Source organism: Aristolochia californica, unplaced genomic scaffold (assembly GCF_029961685.1).
Source record: "Aristolochia californica isolate CCGP_79_NKW_82.1479 unplaced genomic scaffold, dmAriCali1.0.hap1 SCAF_10, whole genome shotgun sequence".
In the NCBI taxonomy this organism is placed as follows: Eukaryota; Viridiplantae; Streptophyta; class Magnoliopsida; order Piperales; family Aristolochiaceae; genus Aristolochia; species Aristolochia californica.
In genome coordinates this window covers 3,173,408-3,200,605 of record NW_027181771.1, presented here as the reverse complement: position 1 = coordinate 3,200,605, position 27,198 = coordinate 3,173,408, and the positions used below count along the sequence as shown (strand labels likewise).

The following is a 27,198-nucleotide window of genomic DNA, read 5'->3' as shown; positions in this document are numbered from 1 at the left end:
TCAAATCGAATGTCACGCTCGATGTGAAACAGTTTTTACCGTTTCTTCCAAACTGTTGTTACAGTAATGGTGGGTCATTTATATCATTCTTTTCCAACCAGACTCTATCAGGAAGATGATGCGAGTGGCAGGTGGTATAATTAGCATTTTGTCATATAGGCAGATAGGGAAGGACAGAGAAGGACAACAGAGATGCAAGTGTCCCCGTGTCTGCAAAGAACATGGGACGATGATGGGAGGACAAAACTCTTATTTCCATAACACGAATCGAACTTTACCGACAGCAAAAGTTGGAACCAGAGGGTGGTTTTGCTGTATCCGTTTTCAGCACCGAAAGGATTCCACCATTCAGCAGTAGATACTGTCTACTATCTAATGGAAAAGCCAGTGGATTCAAAAGGAAGCAATTGGCAAAGAGGCACCTCAACAAGTTGGCTCGGGAGACGAAATGAGCTCGAAACCATCTCAACCAGAGCAATACGAATTTGTGGAGAGGACACGAATTGAAGGCACATCTTCATCATCAGATTGGTTCCAACAGCTTGAGGAGGCAATTGATGAATTGAAAATGACCCAAGCCATGGGTAAGAATGAGCTCAAAGAGGGCTAGCTTAGGATCAAGTTCATGCTTGAGATCCAACTCAGCCGCTTTGCTCCATCATCGCTGCCTCAATCCTGGGCTGCCACACCTTCCATTTTGATCGAGCTAATACTCCCTATGCATATTTTGTAGTTACATTTGAATATGTAAACATCTTTCGTACACATTTTGAGATAATATATGCAAAGCCACTAAGCCACCTTTTGTCTCAAAATTCTCATTTGCAATATCTTTTTTAGTGTGAAAAAAAGGGGGAGAACACAACAAAAGGCACTAAAACACTAAAGCACTAAAATAAAATAAAAACTAAAATTTAAAATTTTGATGTGCATAGGTTAAGGGGGGGTTATTTCCCTAAATGGATAAATTCACTTAACTCCTACTCATAGGGTTGATTTACTTTTAATTTTTTTTTTAAAAATAGATTTTGTCATCATAAAAAAGGGGAGATTGTTGACTAACCATTGACTCTCTACTTGATTTTGATGATAATAAAACTTAATTGATCTAAAAATGGTAATTCTATCATTTTCAGATGCATTTCCTTCAAGAGACACAAAAGTATCTACGCAATGAACCTGCAAAAGCTTCTCAAACACCTCGAGTTATGCAATCGTATCAAAGAGTTCTTAAAGAAGCACCCTCATAAAGAAGAAGGAATGAAGTGAAGACTAGAGTTTAGGAAGTCATGAAGAGCCGTCCCAAACCTTCCAAACTTGAGGTACAACGGAAATCTTTGGAGCTTTAGGATAAATTTGTATTTTTACATGTTTTACCGATGCACATACTTCAAACGTGTTAGAAGCACTTATGATCATTTTTTATTCATGCTTTGAAAATCCACATAGTGAATTGACACTGGATTGATCGATCAATATTTGTCAATGATCGATCAACCAAAATTGCACATGCTAAAAATATAAAGCATGATCAATCAATCAAAGTCAATTGATCAATCAACCAGAACATGGCCTAACTGTACTATGAAGCATGATCGATCATTCCTAGTGAACTGATTGATCAATGATGTCTAGGCAATATAAAATCATGTTGATTGGTCGATCAACCTCTATACATTGATCAATCATATAGAACTCTACCAACTAGGGACATAAATAGAATGCCATTGATTGACTATATTTGTTATGCACTACCAGTAAAAATTATGACTGATTGATCATTCCTTGTATATTGATCGATCAATTTCATCTATCAGACCCAACGGAAGGATATTGATTTATTATACCATCAATCAATAAGTCATTTTTTAACAAAAATATAGTTGTTACACATGATTGATCAATTAATGCTTTACACTGATCGATCAATGTAAAGTTATTTTTTTGCAAATGGGCAAAAAAATAACCAATTTGGCTAGGGGAACTTATAAATATAACCCACCAAACGTCCTTTTGAGAAGTTAATAGCATTTATTGCCATAGTTATTGCATTTTCTGAAATACTTGAAATTCCTTCCTAAGTCCTTTTTTTTTTTTAGAAAGAAAGAGTCTACTTTGCAAAATCAACTAATCCTTTTTCAATCCTACTCCTTGCATTCATATAGCCAAGCTCCTAATTCATCACCATGATGCATCAAAGGCTAGAGGCTTGGACATTTCAAGGAGAAGGTATCTCTCTTCAATTATAAAGGGTGTAAGTTTTTCTTGTTTTTATAATTTTTTAATTTCTTTATAGGTTCATTTAGAACCTTGCCTACAATGTGTTATTTCTCAAGCCACCTTTTTTTATAGTGGTTCATAATCCTATCTTGGATTGTTAATTGAATCTCAAGGTGTTTTTCACCTCAAAATTCAAATATTATGTTTGGGTTATTAAGTGATGCCTATAGTTAACTACCTCTAAGGCCAATTATAGTGTTGTCTACATAGGAACTTAAGCTACTTAATTTACCATAACAACAAACTTACATAAGCTCATCCTCACATAGATTTATAGCAACAAGCTAAACAAATAACCTAGACCCACGAATGGATTTTTTAGAAACTAACCAAGTAATCCTCCCTAGACCTACATAGGGATTTGCAACAACTCACTAGGTACACCTTGTTATGGGAAAATGATAGACAATAAGACTTGTGCAATATTAATAAATCATCTCATTTGAAATATTTCTACAAACACCTTATGTGCAGAAATTGAAACCCACATAAAGTTTAGAATTCAGCCAATGCTTCAAACAATCAACCATAATGGAACAACCACAACACAAGATTTACGTGGAAAAACCCTTCAGTGTGAAGGAAAAAAACCACGGGGCAAATCCAAATAATTTTCCACTATTAAATATGGGCTTACAATATCAATTTCTCTCAAGTTTGCCCAAACTTGATGTTTACAGAATCATGAGAGAAAACAATTCATAATTCAATCTCATTCACAAGGATTGTGAGATAACCAAAATAAACAAAGGTTAGAGGTCACCGGATATGGAGATTTCACCAAAATAAAATGTAGAGAAAGACCAACTTTGGAGAAGCTTTGGAGAACCTTTTCTTTTCTTCTTTTCTTCCTTTCTTTTCTCCTTTCTTCTTCTTTCTCTTCTTCATCTCTTCTTTCTCCTCTCGGTCGAACCCCCTTTTTCTCTCGGCCTTCGTGTTCTATTTTTCTCGCTCGGCCTTCGCTTTATGTTTCTCTCACTTACAGTCAAGTCCCCTTCCTTTAGGGTTTTATTCACTTTTATCCTATCTCTCTCACATGTGAGAGATTTAGTGGTGAGGCCCACTCATGGGCCGGACCCCACCTACTAAAAGCAACAATCTGCCCCTCCAGACCATGATGAGGGCTCACCACAATCTTCCATACCGGCTAGACTTGTGCACAACTCATGTTTTTCCTTAGTCACCACTTTTGTCATCATATCTGATGGGTTTTTATCAGTGTGGATCTTCACAAGAGATAACATATCATTTTCCAACACATCTCTAATCCAGTGATACCTCAAATCAATGTGTTTTGTCCTACTATGAAAAGTAGCATTCTTACTCTGAAGTCCAAAGTACTTTGACTATCACAATGAATTGCATACCTCTTTTGTTTGAAGCCTATCTCACCCATCAACCTCTTCAACCACAACATTTCTTTACTAGCTTCAGTGGCTGCAATGTATTCAACCTCTATTGTAGAAAGAACAATGCATTTTTGAAGTTTAGATTGCCAAGAAAAGGCTCCTCCTGCAAAAGTGAACAAGTACCCTGACGTAGACTTTCTCCCATCTATGTCACCTGCCCAATATGCATTTGTAAAACCTTCTAATATAGGTTTTGAACCACCAAAACACAAACACAATTTGTTAGACCCTTTGAGGTACCTGAGAATCCACTTAACAACAGCCCAATAGTCTTTCCCTGGATTTGCAAGAAATCTACTCACAACACCAACTGCAAAAACAATGTCTGGTCTAGTACATATCATAACATATATTAAACTTCTTACTGCTGAGGAGTAGGGAATCTTCTCCATGACTTCCTTTTCCTTCTCAATTGAAGTACGTTGTTGGGAGTTTAATTTGAAATGATTTGCAAATGGTGTACTTACCGGTTTTGCATATTTCATGTTGAACTTCTTAAGAATCTTCTCAATGTACTTTTATTGTGACAACCAAATTTTCTTATTCCTTCTATCACGAGAAATCTTCATGCCCAAAATTTGTTTGGCTGCACCTAAGTCCTTCATATCAAAGGACTTGCTGAGATCATTTTTCAACCTGTCAATCAAATTCATGTCTTGCCAAACAATTAGTATATCATCAATATACAACAAAAGAATTATAAAACCACCATTTGGGAACCTTTTACAGTAAACACAATGATCTGTAGATGTCCTCTTATAGCTTTGACCCATCATAAAGGAGTCAAACTTTTTATACCATTGTCTTGGGGCTTGTTTCAACCCATAGAGACTCTTTTTCAACTTGCAAACCATATGTTATTTCCCTTTTTCTTTGAATCCTTCTGGTTGTTCCATATATATCTCCTCTTCTAAGTCACCATGGAGAAATACTGTTTTGACATCCATTTGTTGAATCTCTAAGTCTAGACTAGCAGTTAGACTAAGAATCAGTCTAATTGATGGCATCTTCACTAACAGGTGAAATGATTTCTTCAAAATCAACTCCTTTCTTTTGGCTAAAACCTTTTACAACCAATCTTGCTTTGTACTTGACTTGATTATTCCATTCTTGTTTCAGTTTGTAAACCCATTTGTTTTTCACGGTCTTCTTACCCTTCGACAATGTCACCAACTCAAAAGTGTGGTTCTTATGCAAAGAGTTTATCTCCTCTTCCATAGCTTTCAACCACATATCCTTGTTCTTATCTTTCAGAGTTTCTTGAAAATTTTCAGGTTCACCTGCATCAATAAGAGTAATAAACTCATTAGAAGGATATTTCTGAGAAGTAATTCTACCTCTTTGAGATCTTCTCAATTCAAGTTCAGCCATCGGTTGTTCAATAGGAGTTTCTTCTTGTTCAACTTCTTGAGATGGTTCATTTAGTTGCTCCCCCAATTCAGCATCATTAAGAGTCACATCTTCATGGATAACATCATCCTCTTCATGAGATTCTACACTTTCTTCAATAACTGGTGTAGGATGAGACATAGGAGGCAAGAATGAGGTAATATCTGGAGTACTTTGACTTTTCTCAACTTTTTCAAAGTCTTCAATGGTTTTGTCTTCATGAAAGACCACATCTCGACTTCTAAGCAACTTCCTGTTCTTAGGATCCCATAATCTGTATCCGAACTCATCATCTCCATATCCAACAAAAACACATGGAATATATTTCACATCAAGCTTTGACCTATTTTCTTTAGGTACATGCATAAAAGTTTTACAACCAAATACATGCAAATGAGAATAAGAAATATTTTTTCCTTTCCATACTCTCTGAGGAATATCCTCTCCCAAAGGGTATGAAGGTGACAAATTTATCAAATAAATTGCAGTCCTCACAACTAGGGGTGGCTTCGAACCGAGCCGGCTCGGTTCGATTCGTCATTTATCTAGCTCGAGCACCGAAATCGGCTCGTTTACCTTAACGAGCCGAGCTCAACCGAAGCTAGGTTCGGTTCGTCGGCTTGCGAGCCGGCTCGAAGTGAGTCGGATCGGTATGGATCGGTAACGGGATCGTGAGCGAGGGGGAAAATTTTTTCCTCCCCCCTCGTCACCGCCGACCCCTCCCATCGGTTGTTGTCGCCGCCTCTACCGCCGGCGCAGCTGCTCGCCGGCGCCTCTATGGTCGTCCGTTCGATTTCTTCCTCTCCTCGCTGTCGCCTCTGTTTCTGTCGCCGCCGCCTCCATCGTGGTCGTCATCCTCGACGATAGGTCCTCCTCGACGCCGTAACCCCCTTCCCTCCGCGTCGTCTCAATGGAAAACCAGAACAGGGGAGAAATAATCTCCCCCCTCCCTCGCGAGAAGATGATCTCGCACGTGCGAGATCATAAAAAAAAAAAAAACTTTTTCCTCTAGAAAAAATTAAAAATAAATTTTATAGAAATAATTTTCTATAAACTATTAGTGTCTCATGTTTGTTTAAACATTTTTCTAATTGAATTTTTTTATTAAAAATCATATAATTTTCTAAGTAAGATTTTTCGTACCAAGATGGGGTAGAAAACTGTATAGAAAATTTTTGAATAAGTATTTAACAGTTGATGCTATAATACTTTTAGCATGAAGCAATTTTCATTGTAATTTTTTGTTTGATATTTTATTTAATTAAAAATTTATCGATAAGTATAATAATATATTAGATTGATTATTAATTTTTATTTATTTCCCTAGAAGAGACAATAAAAGGTCCATTTAACTTTCCTAAAAAAATTTTAAAATATTTCTTGTAATTTTCTAATAAGTCACTAATAGTAATAAGATTTTATTTAAAGGGTTTTTTGGGAATATGTATCATAGGAAAAATATTTTTAGTTTTTTCTGGAATATAAATTTTTATCTAGGGGCACTAAGGAGGCCAGAATAAATTATGGCCAGATTCAAAAATTACAAAACAAGCTAGACAACAATTGGAGTAAAAAATATTAATATTGGTGCATTTTAATCCATTATTGAAATTCAATCATGAACCTCCCCTATCATTATATTTTTTAAAAATGTATGCATAATTTTATATATAATTTATTCAAAGCCACCCCTACGCGCGAGATCATAAACAAGGGAAAAAAAAAACTCTTTGTCCCTTCCTCATGACTCTTAAATAAATTGAAAAGATATTTTAGTAGAAATACGTTTCTAGAGATTATTAGTGATTTTTTCAATAAATGTTGAAAAGACACTTTTAATAGAAATATAGGGACCATTAGTGCCTCATGTTTTTTCAAAATATTTTTCTAATTATAAATTCTTTTTAAAAAATCATATAATTTTCCAAGTAAGATTTTCTTGCCAAGATGGGTTAGAAAACCATATAGAAAATTTTTGAATAAGTATTTGACAGTTGATGATATAATACTTTGAGCATGAGGCAATTTTCATAGCAATTTTGTGTTGGACATTTTATGTGATTAAAAATTTATTGATAAGTATAATAATATATTAGATTAATTATTAATTTTTATTTATTTCCTTAGAAAAGGCAATAAGAGGTCCATTTAACTTTCCTGAGAAAAATTTAAAATATTTCTTGTAATTTTCTAGTAAGTTTGTAATAGTAATAGGATTTTATTTAAAGGATTTATAGTTTTTATTTGGGTGATTGTAAATTGATAGTGATATTTTATTTAATTTCGTTGTGTTTGATTATTGTATGGAATTTATTTATAATGTTATGCAGTGTATGGAGTGTTTAGATTATTTTATGGAGTGTATAAACAATTTCATGAAGTGTTTATGGAATGTATAGACAATTTTATGGAGTGTTTATGCAAGTATTATGTATATTGATTATGCCCAATTTTAAGTAAAGGTCATGCCGAATTTTATACAAGTATTATATATATAGATTATGCTCAATTTTAAGTAGAGGTTATGCCCAATCTTATACACATATTATATATATAAGTTATGCCCAATTTTATGTAGAGATCATGCCCAATTTTTATGTAGAGGTCATGCCCAATTTTATGTAAAATGTATATACAATTTTATATTCATTTTATGCGACATATATTTTTTGAAAAGTTTTAAATGTATGTTGAGGCTCGAGCTCGGTTCGAACTCGTTGGGCTCGAGCTCGATAATAATTTTAGGCTCGGCTCGAAGCTCAGCTCGAAATATTTAAATCAAGCTCGACTCGAACATAAGCAAGTTCGGGCTTGGCTTGGCTCGGCTTGATGCCACCCCTACTCACAACTTTCCCCCAATAGGGTTTAGGTAATTTAGCTGTAGAAAATATACACCTTACTCTTTCCACAATGGTGCGATTCATCCTTTTAGCTACACCATTGTGTTGAGGGGTCATTGGAACTGTTAACTCATGCCTAATTCCATGTTTTGAATAATAATCTTTAAATGCTCTAGAAGTATATTCACCTCCATTATCACTACGTAAGCATTTAAGTTGTTTACCTGTCTCCCTTTCAACCATGGCATGAAACCTTTGAAATATATAAAAAACTTCCTATTTGAATTTCATAGTGTAGACCCAAACCTTCCTGGAAGCATTATCTATAAAAATAACAAAGTACTCTGCACCACCATGAGACTTAACATCCATAGAGCATACATCAGAATAAACAAGATCAAGAATCTTTATGTCTTTCTTATGAGCATTTCGAGCAAAGGTAAGTTTATGTTGTTTACCAAACAAACAATGATCACAAGGAGAAATTTTCATACCTTTAGGTAAAAGGTCATTCTTTGCTAGAATCTCTAACCCTTTCTCACTCATATGTCCATGGCTCTGATGCCATAAATTTGATGAGCTTGCTTCTAGGGCTGCAGTCAAGCCTTCATTAATGACTTCTACTTCAGTTTTGTAAAGAGTACATGACTTGATTCCTTTTGCTAGTATAAGTGATCCCTTGCAAAGCTTCCACTTGCCATTGACAAAACAGCTTTCAAATCCCTCTTCATCTAATATGCCTGCAGAGATTATGTTAAAGCAAATATCTGGGACATACCTTACATCTCGAAGAATCATCTTGCACCCGAGGTTACTTTTGATGACTATGTCCCCCTTTCCTTTAACTTTCGAAAAACCTGTGTTTCCCATTTTCACTGTTCCATAATCACCTGACTGAAACATAGAAAAATACTCTGCATGAGGAGTAGCATGGAAGGAAGCACCACTATCAACAATCTAACTTGTCTCAAAATCACTTGCTAAAAGAGAATCTACATCACAAGTCATTATAGCAACTTCATTATCCAACACTATTGTGTTTTCATCTTTTCCATTCTCTTTTTCTTTGACACTATATTTTCCTTCCTTTTGTGCTTTCTTGAGAAACCGACACTCACTCTTGATGTGTCCCTTCTTATGGCAATAGTAGCACTCAAGATCCCTTCTTGACTTTGACTTTCCTCTAGATTTTCCTCTCTCTTGAGGTTTTTTACTTTTGCTTCTACCTCTCCTTTCAAACACCAATGCTTGAGAGTGGGAAGAACCTAGTGATTTTCTTCTTCTCTCTTCATTCGACAAGCTGTTAGTGACAAGACTCATACTCACAATTCCATCCGGAGCGGAGTTGCTCAAAGACACCACTAAGGTTTCCCAACTATCTGGTAGAGAACTCAATAATAGAAGGGTTTGAAGCTCATCATCAAGAACCATCTTCATGGCTGCCAATTGATTCACAATGTTCTTTATCTCATTGAGATGTTGTGCAATGGAACCGTTATCATTGTACTTCAAATTTACAAGCTTCCTTATGAGGAAAACTTTATTTCCGGTTATCTTTTTCTCATTAAAATCCTCTAATTTCTTCCATAATGATTTAGCTGAAGTTTCACTTGAGACATGGTGAGAAATACTATCATCCACCCATTGTCGGATATGCCCAACTGCTTTTCTATCAAGTTTCTTCCATTTTTCATCTGAAATATTTTTAGGTTTTTCCCCTTCAATAGGTGCATACGAGTTTCCACAATACAAATAGTCTTCCATTTTTGTTTTTCATATTATCTAATTTCTCCGTTCAGATCAACCATTCTATTAGCTGCATTTGAACTCTCCATTGGATAAAAAATACCCCAAACAACCAAGCTCTGATACCACTTATTATGGGAGGCTGATAGACAATAAGACTTGTGCAATATTAACAAATCATCTCATTTGAAATATTTCTACAAACACTTTATGTGCAGAAATTGAAACCCACATAAAGTTTAGAACTCAGCCAATGCCTCAAACAATCAACCACAATGGAACAATCACAACACAAGATTTATGTGGAAAAACCCTTCAGTGTGAAGGGAAAAAATCACGGGGCAAATCCGAATAATCTTCCACTATTAAATATAGCCTTACAATATCAATTTCTCTCAAGTTTGCTTAAACTTGAGGTTTACACAATTATGAGAGAAAACAATTTATAATTCAAGCTCATTCACAAGGATTGTGAGATAACCAAAATAAATAAAGGTTAGAGGTCACCGGATATGGAGATTTCACCAAAATAAGAATGTAGAGAAAGACCAACTTCGGAGAAATTTTGGAGAACCTTTTATTTTATTTTCTTCTTTTCTTCCTTTCTTTTCTCCTCTCTTCTTCTTTCTCTTCTTCTTCTCTTCTTTCTCCTCTCAGTTGAACGCCCTTTTCTCTCGGCCTTCGCGTTCTGTTTCTCTCCCTTACGGTCAAGTCCCCTTCCTTTAGGGTTTTATTCTCTTTTATCCTATCTCTCTCACATGTGAGAGATTTAGTGGTGAGACCCACTCATAGACTGGACCCCACCTACTAAAAGCAACACACCTAGCATAGACCGACTTAGAAATTTTCAACACCACCTACCTACACAAGGACTTACAACTTGCATCATCAGTAAACTGAGTGCTATTTTCTGAGGGGGTTTGTTTGCCATTTGTTGGAACTGTGAGTGCTAGAGATGCTCTTAAGGTATACAATTAGTTTTAGATTATTTCTTATTATCAAAATCTTATGAATGAAAATTTTGAGACTAACATCTTCTTCTACCCTTTTTTGTTCCTCTTTATCATAATAAAAAAAAACATCAAGTAAGAAAATGAAATGCATGTTAGAGGTAAAAATTCATGTTTTCACCGCGAGATTTCTTGAGTGAAGGTAGTTAGCAGCTTGTCTTTCTTTTTATTTTTGTCCGTCCGTCAAAGCAAACAAGGCCTTATAGATTTATATATGTGTCCAAAAAAAATTGGTGGAGAACAAGAACGAGTTCTTCTCTTCAAGAGCTTCGAAATTTCCAAAATCGGTTGACTTCTTTTTTACCTTCTTTTGCATTGAAATGAGGTGCATCTAGATTTTCAGCTGCTGTTTGTCCCATAGTTTCGATCCCTCAATTGATCCTCTTTGCCTTTTTCTATAATTTCCGGTTCGTTTTTAGTGGAGATGGAGTTCCTACCGCTGGTTGTGTGTCAAAAAATTCTGGGTTCTTCTCATAAAAGAGTTACGGATCTGTAAGGATGGAAAGAAGAGGAATTCTCGTATTGGTGTTAGCTACTTTGCTTATTGGAAGAGGATCCGGATCTCCATATGGTGAAATTTTGCGGGTTTTGTCGGGACTAGAGCATAACGGGAAGTTCAAGGGAAAAGATGTAAGTGGAATCCTGTTATTTCATTTTTGCACTCTTTATTTCTCCTTCTGCATGTAAGACTAAAATTGTAAAATCGGGTTAACTTTAGGATTCTCCATCGCCTAGCCCTATGCCGGTAGTTGGGGGGGATCAATCTGGTGCTAGTTTGTCAGGGGTCCCATCAAAACCTAAGCAGAATTCGGGGGGTCCTCCAGTGAACCTAAAAACTCCGCAGACTGGAGATGGTGGAGGGAAGGGTGATGTTCCTGGAGGCAATCATAGAGAAGGCAGTGTGGGAACGGGCACGAAAGAAGATGGGGCTTCTGATACTCCTGGTGATGCACAAGGAACTGCGCAGTGTGGTCCCTTGGAAAATAGCTGCACCGTTCAGAGCAGGCTAATGGCTTGTCTTCGTCCTGGAAATGGTAACTGAACTACTTGATTTATGCTCGGTCGACCTTGTTCTGGGTTTTAAATGCAGACTCTTTTTTCCTCGTAGAGAATCTTCATTTTGTTCTCTAGAGAAGATCGGCCTTTTAAGAATGTCTTCTTTGACTAATTTTAAACACTTGACAGATTTGTTTTGTACTTGAGATTCAACTCAATTTTACCATGTGTGGGCCAAACCAAAACTTGGTGAAGACGGATCTTTTGTTTCTCCAGAGGATTAGTCAAAATAGGTCACTGTGGAAGGTTCACTTTTACCTTGAAATGTGAAATAGATGTCTCTGTGGTGAGAGAGAATGGCTTAATCTGAGTTCTATTTTGACTTGCCATGTAGTAATCCAATTCATAGCTCCAGAACCTGGTAATGTAGAGTAAGGAACAGATGTTTTTCTTCAGTATCATGACTTTCAATCTGTCTCATTTGCAAAGTCCTTGGCACTTCTTTGTTTTGTTGGATTAATTTGCTTCTAAGTATACTGTTATAGTATAGTTTATTTTTTACTCCCCTTCTTGTGAAGCAGTATTGAAGTGGTTTCATGTATGTGAATTAGGTATAGTTTCAATAGTTTTATTATGTTTGCTTTAATTAGGATCTTTTGTATTTCTTTTTTTTTCTTTTTTATGACTCAGTCATTTTTCATCTCATATTTCTACCTCCAGAGCCTTCAAAGTTATATCTGGTGGTCAAGAATGAAGGGGACAATGACCTTTCCGTGAGTATAAAAGTTCCATCCTCAGTAAAGATTGACCAAAAAGAGCTACAACTTCCTAAGCACCAACTTAGACAGGTCTGGTTTTATGAACCTTTCAATTGTCTTCCTCACATTGTTTATTTTTCATAGAATCAATAGCATCTGGAAATTTCAAGTTCTTTTGTTGTTAGTTTTTTTTTTTTTTTTTTTTTTTTTTGGTGAGAAGACAGTTATATTCTTAACATAATGAAAATTTAGCATGCAGCTTCAGTTCTTGAGGATTCAGAGAGTAAGAAAAGTGTCATCGTATGAGTTTAAGCTAAATCTGCAAGTCTCCCGTCCTGGTCAGGTACTTCCATTTGGTAGATGGGGGCACCTCCTGGTTTGGATGGTATGCTTGGTTGGCTGGCTCCTTTTTCTTTAGGCACGACTTCAACCTATGTGAGGTAGTTGAAAAATAAGAAAATCTGTTTTGTGAAGGTTTAGAAGAAAGGATTATATATCAATTGAATAAAAACTACTCACCATTAAAAAAAAATTAGAAGAGAAGAAAATGATCAAGTGGAATATATTTGCTATTTTTTATATGGCTGTGAACATTAAGATTTTTGGGCATGGCCTCTGTATTTCATTATTTCATGCCCCAAAATTGATATCTTGAACTTCTTTATTGTTCGACTATATATCTAGGGGCATATTGGTTATTTTAATATGTATATGTTACACCTCCTAGGTTACTCATTTTATGAGTCTACTAGATTCAGCTTGGTACACTTTTTACTTCAATCAGAGTTGTAACTTTCGAGTTACGAGATATGTAGGAGTGAGGGCGATTTTGGACTATTCATGTAATGCCTTTAAGTGAATTAATAAAAGATGTTTAGGGGTCCATTTTCCCCCCAAGGACTGCTGCTCTTTGAATGCAGCTTTCTTCATCTTCTCTCTTCCATCTTTCTTCCTTCTCTTCTCTTTTAATTCTCTAAATCAATTCTAAATGGTATCAGAGCTCGAGATCCCTCTGTTTTTTTCTCTTTAGTCTGCAGTTTCAAGGAGGAATCTTTTTAAGTTTCTCTGCTGGTTGCACAAATGTTCGATCTTTTTCCTTCTTTCTTGCGTCATAGCCTTAGTTTTGATGGCTGGTACTACCAAATAAACAGTTTGACATGTTTTAATGCCCGTAGAGGGTTTCCTTTCTGATTTTGTGTCTGTATAGACTACCCAGACTTGGGTCTGTGCTTGCCTCAGCCTCCTGTTGTCTGGAATTGTTGTCCAGATTGCTGTTAATCCTGTTTTTTGGTCACCTTGGGTTGATTCTTCTTCATTGTGTTTGTGTGTGGGGTCCACCATATCTTTACTGGCTTAAAGAATTGCTCGTAGTTACTTGTTTGGTTGTTAGAGTGTGCACTCCATTCTTATTGTGAGTGCTGAAGTTTGTGTAGCCTTATGGCTGATTCCCTAGAGGTAGTTACCCCTTAAGGGCTTCTGAGAGTTTTGAATTTAAGAACTCTAATACTATTCAAGTCACCTTTGTCAAGTTCAATGGCCAAAATTATTTGAATTGGTCCGGGTCAATTAGGGTATTTCTTAAGTCTTAAGAGAAAAAAAAAAAAGTATCTTTGAGATGATCCTCTAAGCCTAGTGACAGATGATTGGAAGGCTCAGGACAGCCAGGTTATTAATTGTATGGAACATATCAGTAATCAAGTCTTCGGATTTGAAACTCCAAAGAAGGTCTGGAATTTTACTGTCTACTTATGCTCAACAAAGCAATCTTTCCAGAGTTTATGAATTGTATGGTAAGTATTTTAGCATGAGTCATGGTGATCGCACGGTTAAGGAGTATTACAGTAAGATGCAAGGCATTCCTTCAAGAAATTAGTGTTTTTCATCCATTTACTACTAATGCAAATGGTCTTTGCAAGGAGAAAGGTCAGATTCAAGTGGCCTAATCTCTTGATGGACTTGGGGCAGAGTATGTTGCTATCTGAGTATAGTTACTTGCCCTAGATGATGTTTTTAACTTGGAAAAGGCATTCAACCAAGATCTACGTGCCAAAAGTGTTGTGGCTCCTAAGGGAGACAACTAAAAAAGGGCTAGATGCTGCTGCCTATAAACATAAATTCAGCTCCTATTTGTTTCGAGACACCTTGAGGTTTTGTTGGGGGTGGTCGAGGACGTGGGCAAGATAGTGTTCACCAAGGTAGAGGTAGTGGTGATTGTTGTGGTAATAGGAGATGTGTTCATTGTGGCCGAAGCTATCACTTCTCTGAAAAGTGGTGAGATAAGTTTAGGAAACGTACATGGTCAAACTCGAGTGTTTCAAAAGGTGAAGTTGTGGCAAGTGGTGAGACAGGCATTGGTCCAAAAGACCCCTAATTAACTTCTAAAGTTGTTTCAGTGCTTGGGACAATTGACCTCAGCTTCCACATATGTGCATTTGGCCAAGCCTTTAACCACAACCCTTATGGCTAATTCACGTAGGTTTGTTCTTCATGTGACCCCTAGTGCCATGTGGGTGATTGATTTTGGTGCATCTATGCACATGTCATGTATGTGTTCCTTGTTTACATCTATGAGTCAATCTTCTATGTTTAAATCTATTATATTGGCCAATGGGTCCTCATCTCCTGTTAGTGGGGTAGGCATTTTTCAACCTACTCCTATATCACTTGACTCTATCCTTTTTGTACCCAAGTTTCTTGTTAACTTATTATCCATCAGTCACTAAATCTTTAAATTGTTTTGTGACATTTTCCCCTACCTATTGTGTTTTAGGATCTTAAAATGAAGAGGACGATTAGTTTGTCTTGAAAAAGAGGGACTGTACCACTTGGAGGGTGCACCAATTCATTGTTCACACTACAAGCAACAACTTCATCTTACAAGTGGCATTTTTGGCTAGGACATCCATTCCCATGCAATCTACATCAATTATTTCCTTCTTTGCCCTGCAACTTTTCATTTCAATGTGAATCATGTCAACTTGGGAAGCACCACTGAGCGTCTTTTCCTTCAAGTCAATGTTTCAGAAGTTGAAGTGTCTTTGAGGTTGTTTATTTTGATGCATGAGGCCCGTGTAGAGTTGCCAATGTCTTTGGTTATTAGTTTTTTTTCCTTTCGTCGATGATTGCAGTACAACCACTGAGGTGCATCTTCTGTAGGAGAAATCAAAAGAGTTTGATGTATTTTTGAATTTTTACAATAAAATTAAAACTCAATTTGGTGCTTCACTTCATGTGTTTAGATTGGATAATAGGTTAAGAGTTTATGAATCACAAATTTGACTCATTTTGAATGTCTAAGGGTATTATCCATGAGACATTGTGTGTACACCCCCACAACAGAATGAGGTGGTAGAAAGGAATAATTCTCATATCCTTGAAGTTACCTGAACAATGTTGTTTCAGATGAAGGTCCCAATATCATATTGGGCACCAATTGGGGCTGCATCGGGACCTCATTGGCACCTATGAGATGATTATGGGGATCCGTTCCTAGGTTGGGCAAGTTAATTCTCTTGGCATGCTTCACACATGTCCCTTGGTGCCTATGGCTAGAGAAAAACAACCAGAGATTCAATTCCAAGGCTAGAATATAGCTTCTCATGCAGTGGGCCTTATCTCGATCTGGTTACATACCAGAAAGGAGTTTGCCTCTCTACCGGGTGTTTTCCTTCGGGAAAATTGGGATTTGATCGCGCATATGGCGGGCCACTTGGGATCCTCCCCCTTGTGACTGCATCAAACTCAATTTTGATGGCAGTGCTTTAGGTTGTCCTGGGCCGGTTGGAGCAGGTGGTGTTTTCAGAGATAGTAGTGGAGACCCTATTCTATCCTATGTTGGGCCAGTGGGCATTGTTGATTCAAATACTGCTGAAGTGAGTGATCTTTTATTCGGACTCCAAATTTTCAAAGAGTGTCTCCATGGCAAACTGCTTATTGAAGGAGACTCAAAGACTGTCATCAGCTGGTGTTCAAAAGATAGCTCCCCCCTTGGCGTCATTGGCCTATCACTGATTGTATTGCTGACATTGTGTCATCCATTCATTGTAGTTGGAACCTAGTTCCTAGATCAACCAATTCTTTGACTAATAAATTGGTAAAATTCAGAACCTCCCAGCAATCTCTCATTGTTTGGGAAGGCTTCCCTCCTTTGTAATCTGCTCGTTTGATTTTTCTCTTAATAAAATTCAACATTATTTAAAAAAAAAATATCATATTGGGCAAATGCAGTTCTTGAAACAGATCCTTTTATAGGTCTTAAAGCCTCAAATTATGTTGTTTGATCTTTGTCCTCAAGTTTTGTTGGTGTGTGCTTTGTTAATTTTTTTGGCCCCTCAATTGATAAATTGTTTCCTTGGTCTGTCAAATGTGTACTTCTTGGTTATTCTTATCATAAAAAAGGGTACAAGTATTATGATCCCTTCATACAAAAAACTTATTTTACTGTTAATGTGACAATTTTTGAGATTTGCCCATATTTCGGGTACACCAATGAGTAGCATGAATCTTTTGCTGTTGACCTTGAGGTTGTACTACCTATTTTGGTGGAGAATGTTCTTGATCTAAATTTCACACCTACTGTATAGAAGCTGTTGCTAGTTTATAAACGTTGAAAGCCTCTAGGATAAGCAAGTGAAGTTCCCTCTACTTCATCCCAGCCTATTTCCTTTTCATTTGCAGATCCTGAGATAAGTGATCTATACCTCTCAATTGCTCTTAGTAAGAGTGTTGATTCATGCACCCAACACTCACTATCACGATATGTCTCATTTGATTTTGTTTTCTTCCTTCAAATCTTCTGCATTGTCTTGCTTCTCATGTTCTATTCCTTGTTTTGTACAAGAGGCATTGGTTTCCCCAAATTGGAGTAAGTCGTGGATGTGGAAATGGAGGCATTAGTATCTTGGGGTATGTGGACACTACGTGATAAACAATTTATTGCTACAATTGTGGTTGTTGTTGGGTGTACATGGTGAAGTATAATGCAGATGGGTATTATATGATCTAAAGCATGATTAATGGCGAAGGGTTACACCTACTTGATGTGTTCGAAAGTTTCTCAACTATGGCTCGCTTGAGTTTCATGTGTATTTTTTATATCTGTGGCAGTTAGTAAGAGGTGGCTATTGGTTCAACTTGACATAAAAAGTACATTTTTATATGGGGACTTGTACGAAAAGGTGTACGTGGAGTAACCTCAAGGGTATATGCTTAGGGTGATAATGATGAAGTGTGTAGATTGAAGGAGGCTATATATGGCCTTAAGTAGACCTCTAGGGTATGGTTTAATAAAATCAGCAAAATTATCATGTCTTTTGGATTCTCTAGGACTCATTTTGACCATTCCCTATTTGTGATGAAGAAGCCGTTTGGGGTTGTGGTTGTGATAGTATGCATAGATGATATTGCATTATTAGGAAGTGATGCCAGAGACATTAAAGAAGTAAAAGAGTATCTCCGGAGCTATTTTTAACAAAAGATTTGGGATCCCTAGTGTTCTTCCTCAATGTTGAGGTGGCTAGAAGCAAGGCTATATCACGGATATGTTACAAGAATATGGTATATTGGGACCCAAACCAGTGGTTCTTCCTCAATTCTTTATGATGATGATAGTCCAATGGTTCAAGGCAAGACAATGTATAGAAGATTAGTGGGTAAGCTTATATATGCTATCGTGACTAGCCTAGATATTGCATTTGTTGTGCGTGTGGTTAGACAATTTGTGGAGAATCTGATGAAGGTTCACTTTGAGGTGGATCAAAGAATTCTAAAGTATCTTAAGGGGGCACCAAGAACTTACTTTTAGTAGCCACATGATCATTTGTAGATTATGGGGTATTTTGATGCAGATTATGCAAGGTCTAAGTCAAACGGAAAATCCTTTATTGGATGTTGTGTGTTTGTTGTAGGAAACCTTGTGAGTTGGAAGAGCAAGAAGTAGACTGTGGATGGGTCAAGTGCAGAAGTGGAGGACTGGGCTATGGCTCATCTAGTGAGTTATCTGTGTTGACTGAGATTGGGTTTTAGACTAACGGTCCTAAGGTGATGATTGTGATAAGCAAACTACCATTTTTTAGTGCCAGCAATCCCATATTCCAAAAGAGGATTAAACTCATCGAAGTGGATTGCCATTATGTCCACGATACTGTGACAAGTGGTGTAGTGATTACTCATGTAAAATTTTCCGATCAACTTGGAGATGCGTTTACCAAGGTTCTTGGAAGCATGAGTTTAATACCTTTTGTACCAAGCTGGAGCTCAAGTTTTCTTTTGCTTTTTGGGTTTGTTTTTTGCTAAAATTTGGCTATACTTGTTTTTTCCTTCTCTTTCCTAGATTTCAGCTTAGATTTCTTTATGAGGCCTATGGCAAGGTCTGGAAAGGTTTGTAGAAATCAGCTGGAGCAGCGAGTATCTGGCGTCGTGGCAGAAAAGAAGTAATAGGGCGTTTGATCATAAGTCTGTTGGTGGTGTTATTAAGTGCCTTATTCATTATACCTAGTTTTGGGCTAGTACATCTTCTTCTTTCAGCATTAGGAAAATGTAGTCTTGAGAGGGAATTGGAGAGAAGCAGCTTCTTTCTCCTCCTCGAGGTATGTGCCCTTATCTCATTGGAAACTCCCTAGGAAGGGTTGGTTGAAATTTAATTTTCATGGGAGTTTTAAGAGGGAATCCATGCCCTGACATAGGGGAGGGGTTTTTAGAGATTGTATAGGTAATATTACTTGCATAGTTTCTGCTCCTTTTGGGCATTGTGACTCTACTGACGCTGAGCTCTGTGCTCTGATTACTTTTTAAACAGTTCTTTTCAGGTCCTTTAAAGGTGGAGGGTGATTCAGCCATGATTATTAGTTGGTTCTGCTCTGATGAGTGTCCATGTTGATGTTTATTGCATTTGTTTGATGAGTATGTGACATTGCTTGTTGTTATCATAACCCTTGGTTGCATATCCCTTAAGAGTGCCAAGTCCTTGGCGGACTAGCTTGCCCTGTTGGGGTTAGTCAGATTTGCTTGTGGGAGAATCATTTCGTCTTTTGTTGATCCCACATGATGTATTTTATTTCAACTTTTCTTTCTTTTTATTTTTGGAGCTAGCTTGGCTAGCCTTTTGTATGTTATTCTCTTACCTTAATGAAGTTCACTGTTTAAAAAAGACAATATATAGTCCAGTAATATTCTCAACCTTGTTAAAGAGGTGTAAGAGAAGACTGGTTGGTGAGGACTTGTCAGCTAATAATGATTGAGGAATCCCCTTCCACGAAAAGAGGACCAAAAGTTTCTGCTAGAGACCCTAAATCCTTGAACCAAGGTCCACAATTCCACTTTTTAGGAGTTGGGAGTGACCAAAAGGGGCAGAGTAGCTATGGTGATTACGTCTGTCAGTGTCCAAAACTGTGCATACCCTCCTTTCCACTGGAACTTGAATGGTTCACAAAAAACTTGTATGTGTCTCTCTTTCCAAACTTCCCAATAAATAACCGCAACTGAGACTAACCACAGTTTCGTAGCAACTGAGTCAGCTGGGAAGAACATGGATTGCTTGAGCACTGGGGAAAGAGTGGGAAGAAGGCAGAATTGAATAAATGTTTAAGTATTTGAAGAAGTCTTGTTAGACTAGCATACATGGATTTTCTATTTAATTGGACTCTCTGATACGGAGTTCTAGTAATGAAATGGAGACGAGGAGGGACACTTGATCTCCCAGTTTCTCTCCTCTCTCTCTGTTGTATTTTTCTCTTCTCACTCAGTTTCTCTCATCAATCTTGCATTGCTTTCTCTCATCAATCTCAAACTTTCTTTCTAATTATGAGGCTCTAGACTTCGACATGGTATTGGAGCAATGAGTCTAGAGCTTCAAAAGCCTTGATGAAAGAAGATTGAATTGGTTTTTCAGCCATGGGAAAGGTTGTTATTTACAGGAGTCGTCCATCTTCTCTTATGTCCAGATAAGTGTCTCAAACCCTTACTTTTTAACAACTGAAGGCATTGAAATTTTGTTTTCCCTTGGTATTTCATCCTTTTTCATAAGTATACTAATTTCTGCTAGTGCTACAGTTGTTACAGTGATTCTACAACACTATTCTTAATCACTAAGTTGTGATTTTTAGTAGGTTTCTTGTAGAGGGCCGAAAATTGATCTCCATCCTCTCCTTGCCTTTTGTTTGCCCAGGGGATAAGGGGCTTCCAATCCCTGAAACTTCAGCTATCACCTGTTGAGAGGTTGAAGATGACAGAATTCAATTTCCTGGATTTTACTTTCCAAGAAAACTTAACTGTTTTAGGAATTCATTTTTTTTAAAATAAAAAAGGGCGTATGGACCTAAGTCTATATAAGCTTAGGTGAACCCAATATTTAATTTAACCATCCAATTTGAATGAAATGACTTAAAAATTGATCAATAGACCAAGGTTGCTAACCACCCAGTAGCCGTCACCAAATCAGAGAGTGTCATCTGCGAATTGCAATATGGGGATGTCAAACTCCGATTGCTCATCGATAGGGGAAAGTCAACAACCAATCTTGACCGAGTAGACCCAAGGTAGACAAGTATTCAGCAATAAAGTTAAACAAAAGGGGGGAGATGAGATCTCCTTGGCAGATTCCTCTGGTGCCTCTGAAGTAGCCGCAAATAAACCATTGAGGATGGAATAAGAAGTTGAGAAGTTGCAACTCCTTATCCAAAGTCACCAACAAGTACTGAATCCCATCCGATCAAGGATGTCATCCAACAACTGCAAGTTGACCTGGTCAAAAGCCTTCTCTAGGTCCAGCTTGATAACAATCTTGGGCTTTCTTGAATGCTTGAATTGGTCCACGAGCTCATGAGTTGCCATGGCGGAGTCGAGGATGGAGGCTATTTCTTTGATAATGCCTTTGTAAAGAAAAATCCCAATTGGTTTTCTAATTAAATGTAGGGAGTAGAAATTTGACCACTCATCATGGCCTCTCGAATGAAGGACAATTTACTTCTATGTGTATTGTGCACTTATGGAATATTGGGTTGCTTGCAATGTGGATGACGGCTTGGTTATCACGTGCCATAGCATAGATCTATGGTAAAACCAAAATCAGTTCATAACAAAGTGGTGGTTAAGATTCAATGGATAACAAAGTTGAATACTTCCTCTAGAGTGGGGGTAACCCAGATTTCAGCAACAACTAAGAAAACCACAATCTGGATTCAAATTTAATAGATAAAACTGGAAGGACTGATGTCTCTAAAGCTCTTATGACATTAGATACTCAAAGGCTGGTTTATCCTTGCAAGTATTTGAGCTCGGATTGCCTTATAATTTGGACCCAGTGAGTGGAGAAATTGTGTAACAAGCAGTTCTTCTTGCAGTTTGTCTAGTGTTGCCTCATCAAATTAGTGGATGTTTGTTGACTCTGTTGCCAAACATTATCTCACCGACATGCTCCATGAGGAACTAATCTACTGGGAGAACTGTTTCCGTAAAGAGACCCAGATGTCTTGAGCAGACTTGCAAAAAATACCTGACTACTGATGTTAGGAGCTATACTGTTTAACAACCAAGACATAACCAGAAGATTATCTGACTCATTGAGGGTTTTTTTGGTGTATCAGTGATGTACTTAGCCTTCTGTTTGGCCCCTATATGTTTTTCGCTTGTCCTAGCCCACATCAGATAATTGTATCCATTTAGCCTGACTGCATCTGTAGTATTTGATTTGTCTAGGTCTAGGTAAATGACCTTGCTTTGCTCTGCAATGCTATGCAACCCGCAAAACACACTATACCAACTAGCTTCTTAGAGAAAAAGAATAATGCACTTAAGACCAGAACTAGATATGCCTAATCCACAAAGCAGAAATGGGAAAACACTAACTTATTGAATTCCAATAATATTTCTGGTAGTTAACACACGGAAGCTAGACGGCTTACAAACGAACTGCAGCATACCTACTACTCTGCTAAGGCTATTTTTTTTTTTTTTTTTTATGAAACTCTGCTGCGGCAAACAGGAAAACCACAGAATGAAATAACATTGCATGCATGACAGACATTTTTCCAAACAACCACAACACAGCTAAAACAAAAATCGATCTCAACTGACAGTCTAGAAACCAATTCAAAAACAAAATCTAGACAAGTCCAGTTTCTATAATTATCCTTTGACTTGAAAATAACAAACATTGCTAGCAAACTTTTCCAAACGCATGCTCACAAACCACTTGTCGTAGGCTCGACTTCAATTGGATGACATTTACTTCACACCATCAGTCCCACAAGGACTGTATCAGACAGTCTCAAACCGATTGGCAGCTGGGTGATGAAATGCTTCTATTCTCCCCTTCAAAACCTGCCCTGTTACCTTGATGACCGGCAAACAATAGTTCTGAGATGTGAAAAGAAAACGGCAGTTGCGTGGAGTTAAGCTAAGAGAGAAGAAAATCAGAAAAGAATAAGAAGAAACAAATGAGAAGCCCTAAGGCACAATTTCCCAGTTAGACGAGGACAGGGAATTATAATGAGATATTAGTATAAAAAGACTAAACTACGTAATCAAGTATACGCATAAAATCAATAAGAAACAGAAAAATTACTCTTATATTCTCATTACTCAGAGCCATGTATTACAATGATACATGGGAATTGACAAAGTTACGAGTAGGCAAAAGGCAGTGGGCTACAAATGTGTATTCATGGTTAAACATAATTCTGATGGCAGTAAAAATTAAGATTCATTGTCAAACTAGGCAAAAGGCAGTGGGCTACAAATGTGTATTCATGGTTAAACATAATTTTGATGGCAGTAAATCTATATAAATTTGTCTTTTGTTGCACACCAGATGAAAGGTTTGTCATTTTGTGGCACCAGAGCATTCCAAAAAATAGCTGCCAAAGCTTCTTGCTTTAGTTTATATCTACAAATAAAAGGCATATAGGGAGGTGACAGTGTAAGATCCAAAAGTGTCATGCTTTCAGATCATTAGTTCTTCTCCTGAGCCTCTGATTTAGTTTTTTTACTAGGAAAGGTAGGAGGGTATGGGCCTCACTAACTCCCATCCTCATGAAAAGATGGTCAATGACAAATTGACCCTACCAAATACGTTCTCCATGTCCAATTTGAGGAGGACCCCTAGCCTACCACTATGCAGGAGTTCATCAGTAGTGAGCACCGAGTCAATAATTTGTCTCCCCTTGATAAATGTTTTTCTAATTTTTACTACTTAAACCTTGGGAGGGCTTTTATCAACCTATTGACCAAGACTTTACAAATTAATTTATGTGCATTTGAGATTAAGCTTTTTAGCCAGAAATTACTTGGACAATCAGAAAATCATGGTAAAAGTCATGAGACTCATGGTGATCTCATCATGGTAAAAGTCATCAAAGAGATCAATCAGGTCGTTGTGGATGAACTCTGAACATCTCTTGTGGAGTTCCCTTGCAAAGTCATCTTTGTTTTTTTTTTTTTTTAAAGATGTATTTATTAATAGAAAGAATTACAAAGAATCGAGGAGCAAATCCCTAACTACAAGAGATTGAAAGGTTGCTCCCAAGTTGGCTAACACATTTGCTGCCGAGTTAGCAAATCTTGGAATGTGAGACCAAATATAAGAAAATTGAGAAGCAATTTCAAGAATCTCCCAAAACGAGTCAGGGGACGTCATTGGATGTACTACTTTGTGAAACAGTTGGTTGAAACATTAGTTATGACAAATTTTCTGAAGGTTAGAGACCCATTTACTTTCTAGGTAGAGATGGAGTTGCATCTCTTATGAGCAGTAGACATAGAGTGGCAGAATTTGATATTCGCATCCCCCTCAGCAAGCCATATGCACTTTCTGCTTCCAATATATCTTTTCATGATTCACCACTTCTTTCTAGGATAGCCTAATAATAGCCGTGTAAACATCATGTACGGTTTAGAAGTAGTATTCTTTGGGATGTTTGATATCCTAAATTTCTTGATATGAGTCTTATTTATATCTTGATGCAAAGGTGTCAACAGCCCAAGAGTTTGTTTTCAACTTAAGCTGCTTAACCTCGCAGGCTAAGCAGGAACTGGTTGTATCACAACTGAAAGACCTTCCCACCTGTCTTTACGAAGGCAGGGAAAGTCCTCATCCTCGAACTCCATCTCCTTGAACAAGAAAGGGTCAGGCTCCCAGAACTTATGCATGCTGTCCAGAAGGATCAGACATGTCTGGATATTGGCTTGGTAAACAAAAGTTTGGATATTGGTGCATTATTCTCATTATGTCCTGGATCCATGTTAACCATGGGCTTGATTTGCTTTCAATTCTCTTGGTAGGGAGTCCTTCTTGCATAATCTGTTACTGCAAAAGTTGTAATTGATCTCCAAGTGTCTTCTCGTTTAGGTTTTTCTCTCCTTTATGATAAGTCTAAATCAAAGTATTCAAGGCTGAGACTATTGTTTTTGTCACTTTTAATTTCCAAATTTAATAAAATTGGTTCCAGCCACCATTTTGTGGAGAACGATTGTGCAGCTGGTGTTCACTGTCTTTGAGCTTAACAATTACAAGTGAATGTTTCATTTTATTGAGTTCAAGTTTGTTTATATTTTTCATAGATAAAATTGACAATGGTATTTTTTAGTGAGTTTACCAAAAATAATTTCTAGTTAGTTGCTTTTGCTTTCAACTTGCTGTATTTTAAAGGGTTTTGGTATGCGTGCTTTCACTGGACTTTATATTCCTTCAAAAGCTAATCAACCTGACTAGAGTAGTTCAAAATCCCATTAATGCAATCTTAAATTGGTGTACCTTCACATGGATTTTTGAAGTGTCACTTATATTTTGTTAGCAGGGAAAGATGTTTACATACATAGACTAAAACTAGGTTGGGATTGGACCTGCTTAAACCTTGATGTTCATGTCCTAGGTTTGTGGAAGTTGATAGTTCATGTTCTTTCATGCAATTCCAATACTTTTTTTTGAGAAGAATTCCAATACTTAATAGTGAGACCCTTTTGACAAGGTTCTGTATTAACTTTGAAAAGATGGCTAGAAACATTGAACTTCTTTTTCTCTTTTGCCCTTATTTCATTTCCCCATTTTTTTTTTCTGCCTGGCGTGTCACTCTTTTCCTTCTGAGTTGATTTTTCAACATGTGCCCATAGGGGAGTACTCTAAGATGCATTAGAACAGATTACAGAAAATAATTTATTAGACTTGCATTATCTTGATTTTCTTCATCTGGTCAAAATCTTGACTTGTAATTTTTACCAATGGTAACCTACTTATGGTCTGGGTCACATCCTTTCACAATAACCAAAGCTTAAATGACTCTATCACTCCCATCTGAATCTCTTGAATTGATGAGACATCATTTTTCAAACTGAAGTGGATCATGTTCCAAATCTTATTGAGTTTTGTTCATTTCTGCTTCTTTCATATGAAACGATGTTCTGTTTCAAAGCTTTTTCCCTTCTCCTTTTTCCATTGCTAGCAACTTCTAGAAACAATTTTTTTTCGAAGCATTACAATGTGGCATGTCTATCAAATCAGTTGTCTCATTAATCTTCAAAAGAGAAAATAAAGGTGCCTCAACAAATGCTAAGAACCAAGAAACTAATTCCAAGTTGGACGCACCAGGAACATTCACTTATGCCAGAATCAGAAAAACCAACTGAATACTGATGAGTTTTGGATATCTGAGATGTCAATTTTGTTTTAAGTAATTTTTTTAAAGTAATATGTATGCTGGTCTGGAGCGAAAAAAAGGAAGTACCCAGGCCAATCCAAGTGGACTTGGACAAGTTGAATACAGCTATCCATTAGTGATGTACTATATCATAAGATTGAATTATATATTTTATTTAAAAAAATCTGCACAGTGATTATACACCCCATGATTTGAAGTCTCCTATCAGTCACCCACCAGTCCCCTGGCATGATATTTTTCTCTAGTTATATTACTTTTATAGTGGTTCATGGAGTTGAGGTCACATTTCTGTGAAGCCTCTTTAGCATTCTTTAAGGTGATTAATTAATTGTCTTTCAGGTCAATATCTCATTAACAACGCAAGACAATGTAAAAATAGTACTGGATGCTGGACATGGAGAGTGTATTCTTGGCAACAACCTACCAGAACCCACCTGGAATTTTTTCCAAAATATACCGTCTTATGCTATTCGGATGACTCCCATCTATGGTGCTTACATTTTGTTTTCAACAGTATTGATTGTTGGGGGGATTTGGACCTGCTGTAAGTTCAGGAGGCGGAGCTCACGAGTAGATGGTGGCGTCCCATACCAGGAGATTGAGATGGGTCTACCACAGTCAAGTTCAGCCACCGAGGTGGTCACTGCAGACGGCTGGGATCAGGGCTGGGATGATGATTGGGATGATAAGCCGAGTACAGGGACATCTGAGATTAGACCTGTTAGAAGTATCTCGGCAAATGGTCTTACTGTCAGGACAGCCCGTGGAGAAGGATGGGATGATGATTGGGATGACTAGATTTTGCTAGGGGAATTGGAGAAGAGAATTATTATAAGAAACAGCCACAGATGAAAAAAAATTACTTGAGAGCAGAAATCTTTACTGTATGTGAAGGTATGAAATGTTCCATGCTGTAACTAAGTAGGGCACTACAGTTTTGGTTATATTCATGAAAACAGGCATTCTTTTTAGTTTCTCTTCTTGTGGTGGTCAATCAATGTGATGAACAATGAGAGGAAAACTAAAGTGATTAACTTAAAGAAATATATTATATTTTTTAACACTTTCCCTGGTTAGACAAATACATTCAAAAGTACCTAAGTTAGGAGCATGATAGCTAA

At 37.1% G+C, this 27,198-nt stretch overlaps 1 protein-coding gene across 1 annotated transcript; it reads left to right on the top strand.

The window, feature by feature from the left end:
- The first annotated feature begins 10,593 nt into the window (after positions 1-10,593).
- LOC137940403 (uncharacterized) lies at positions 10,594-27,140 on the top strand. Its single transcript, XM_068785452.1, has 5 exons — positions 10,594-10,630; positions 11,094-11,304; positions 11,393-11,708; positions 12,391-12,518; positions 26,417-27,140. The coding sequence occupies exons 2-5, from the start codon at positions 11,173-11,175 to the stop codon at positions 26,873-26,875; spliced, it is 1,035 nt and encodes a 344-aa protein (XP_068641553.1). The 5' UTR covers positions 10,594-10,630; positions 11,094-11,172; the 3' UTR covers positions 26,876-27,140.
- The last annotated feature ends 58 nt before the right edge of the window (positions 27,141-27,198 follow it).

Coding starts and splice junctions, on each gene's coding strand:
- LOC137940403 (XM_068785452.1), top strand. CDS start 11,173: ATGGAAAGAAGAGGAATTCTCGTATTGGTGTTAGCTACTTTGCTTATT. Junction 11,305..11,392: donor GGAAGTTCAAGGGAAAAGAT/GTAAGTGGAATC, acceptor GGTTAACTTTAG/GATTCTCCATCGCCTAGCCC. Junction 11,709..12,390: donor TTGTCTTCGTCCTGGAAATG/GTAACTGAACTA, acceptor TTCTACCTCCAG/AGCCTTCAAAGTTATATCTG.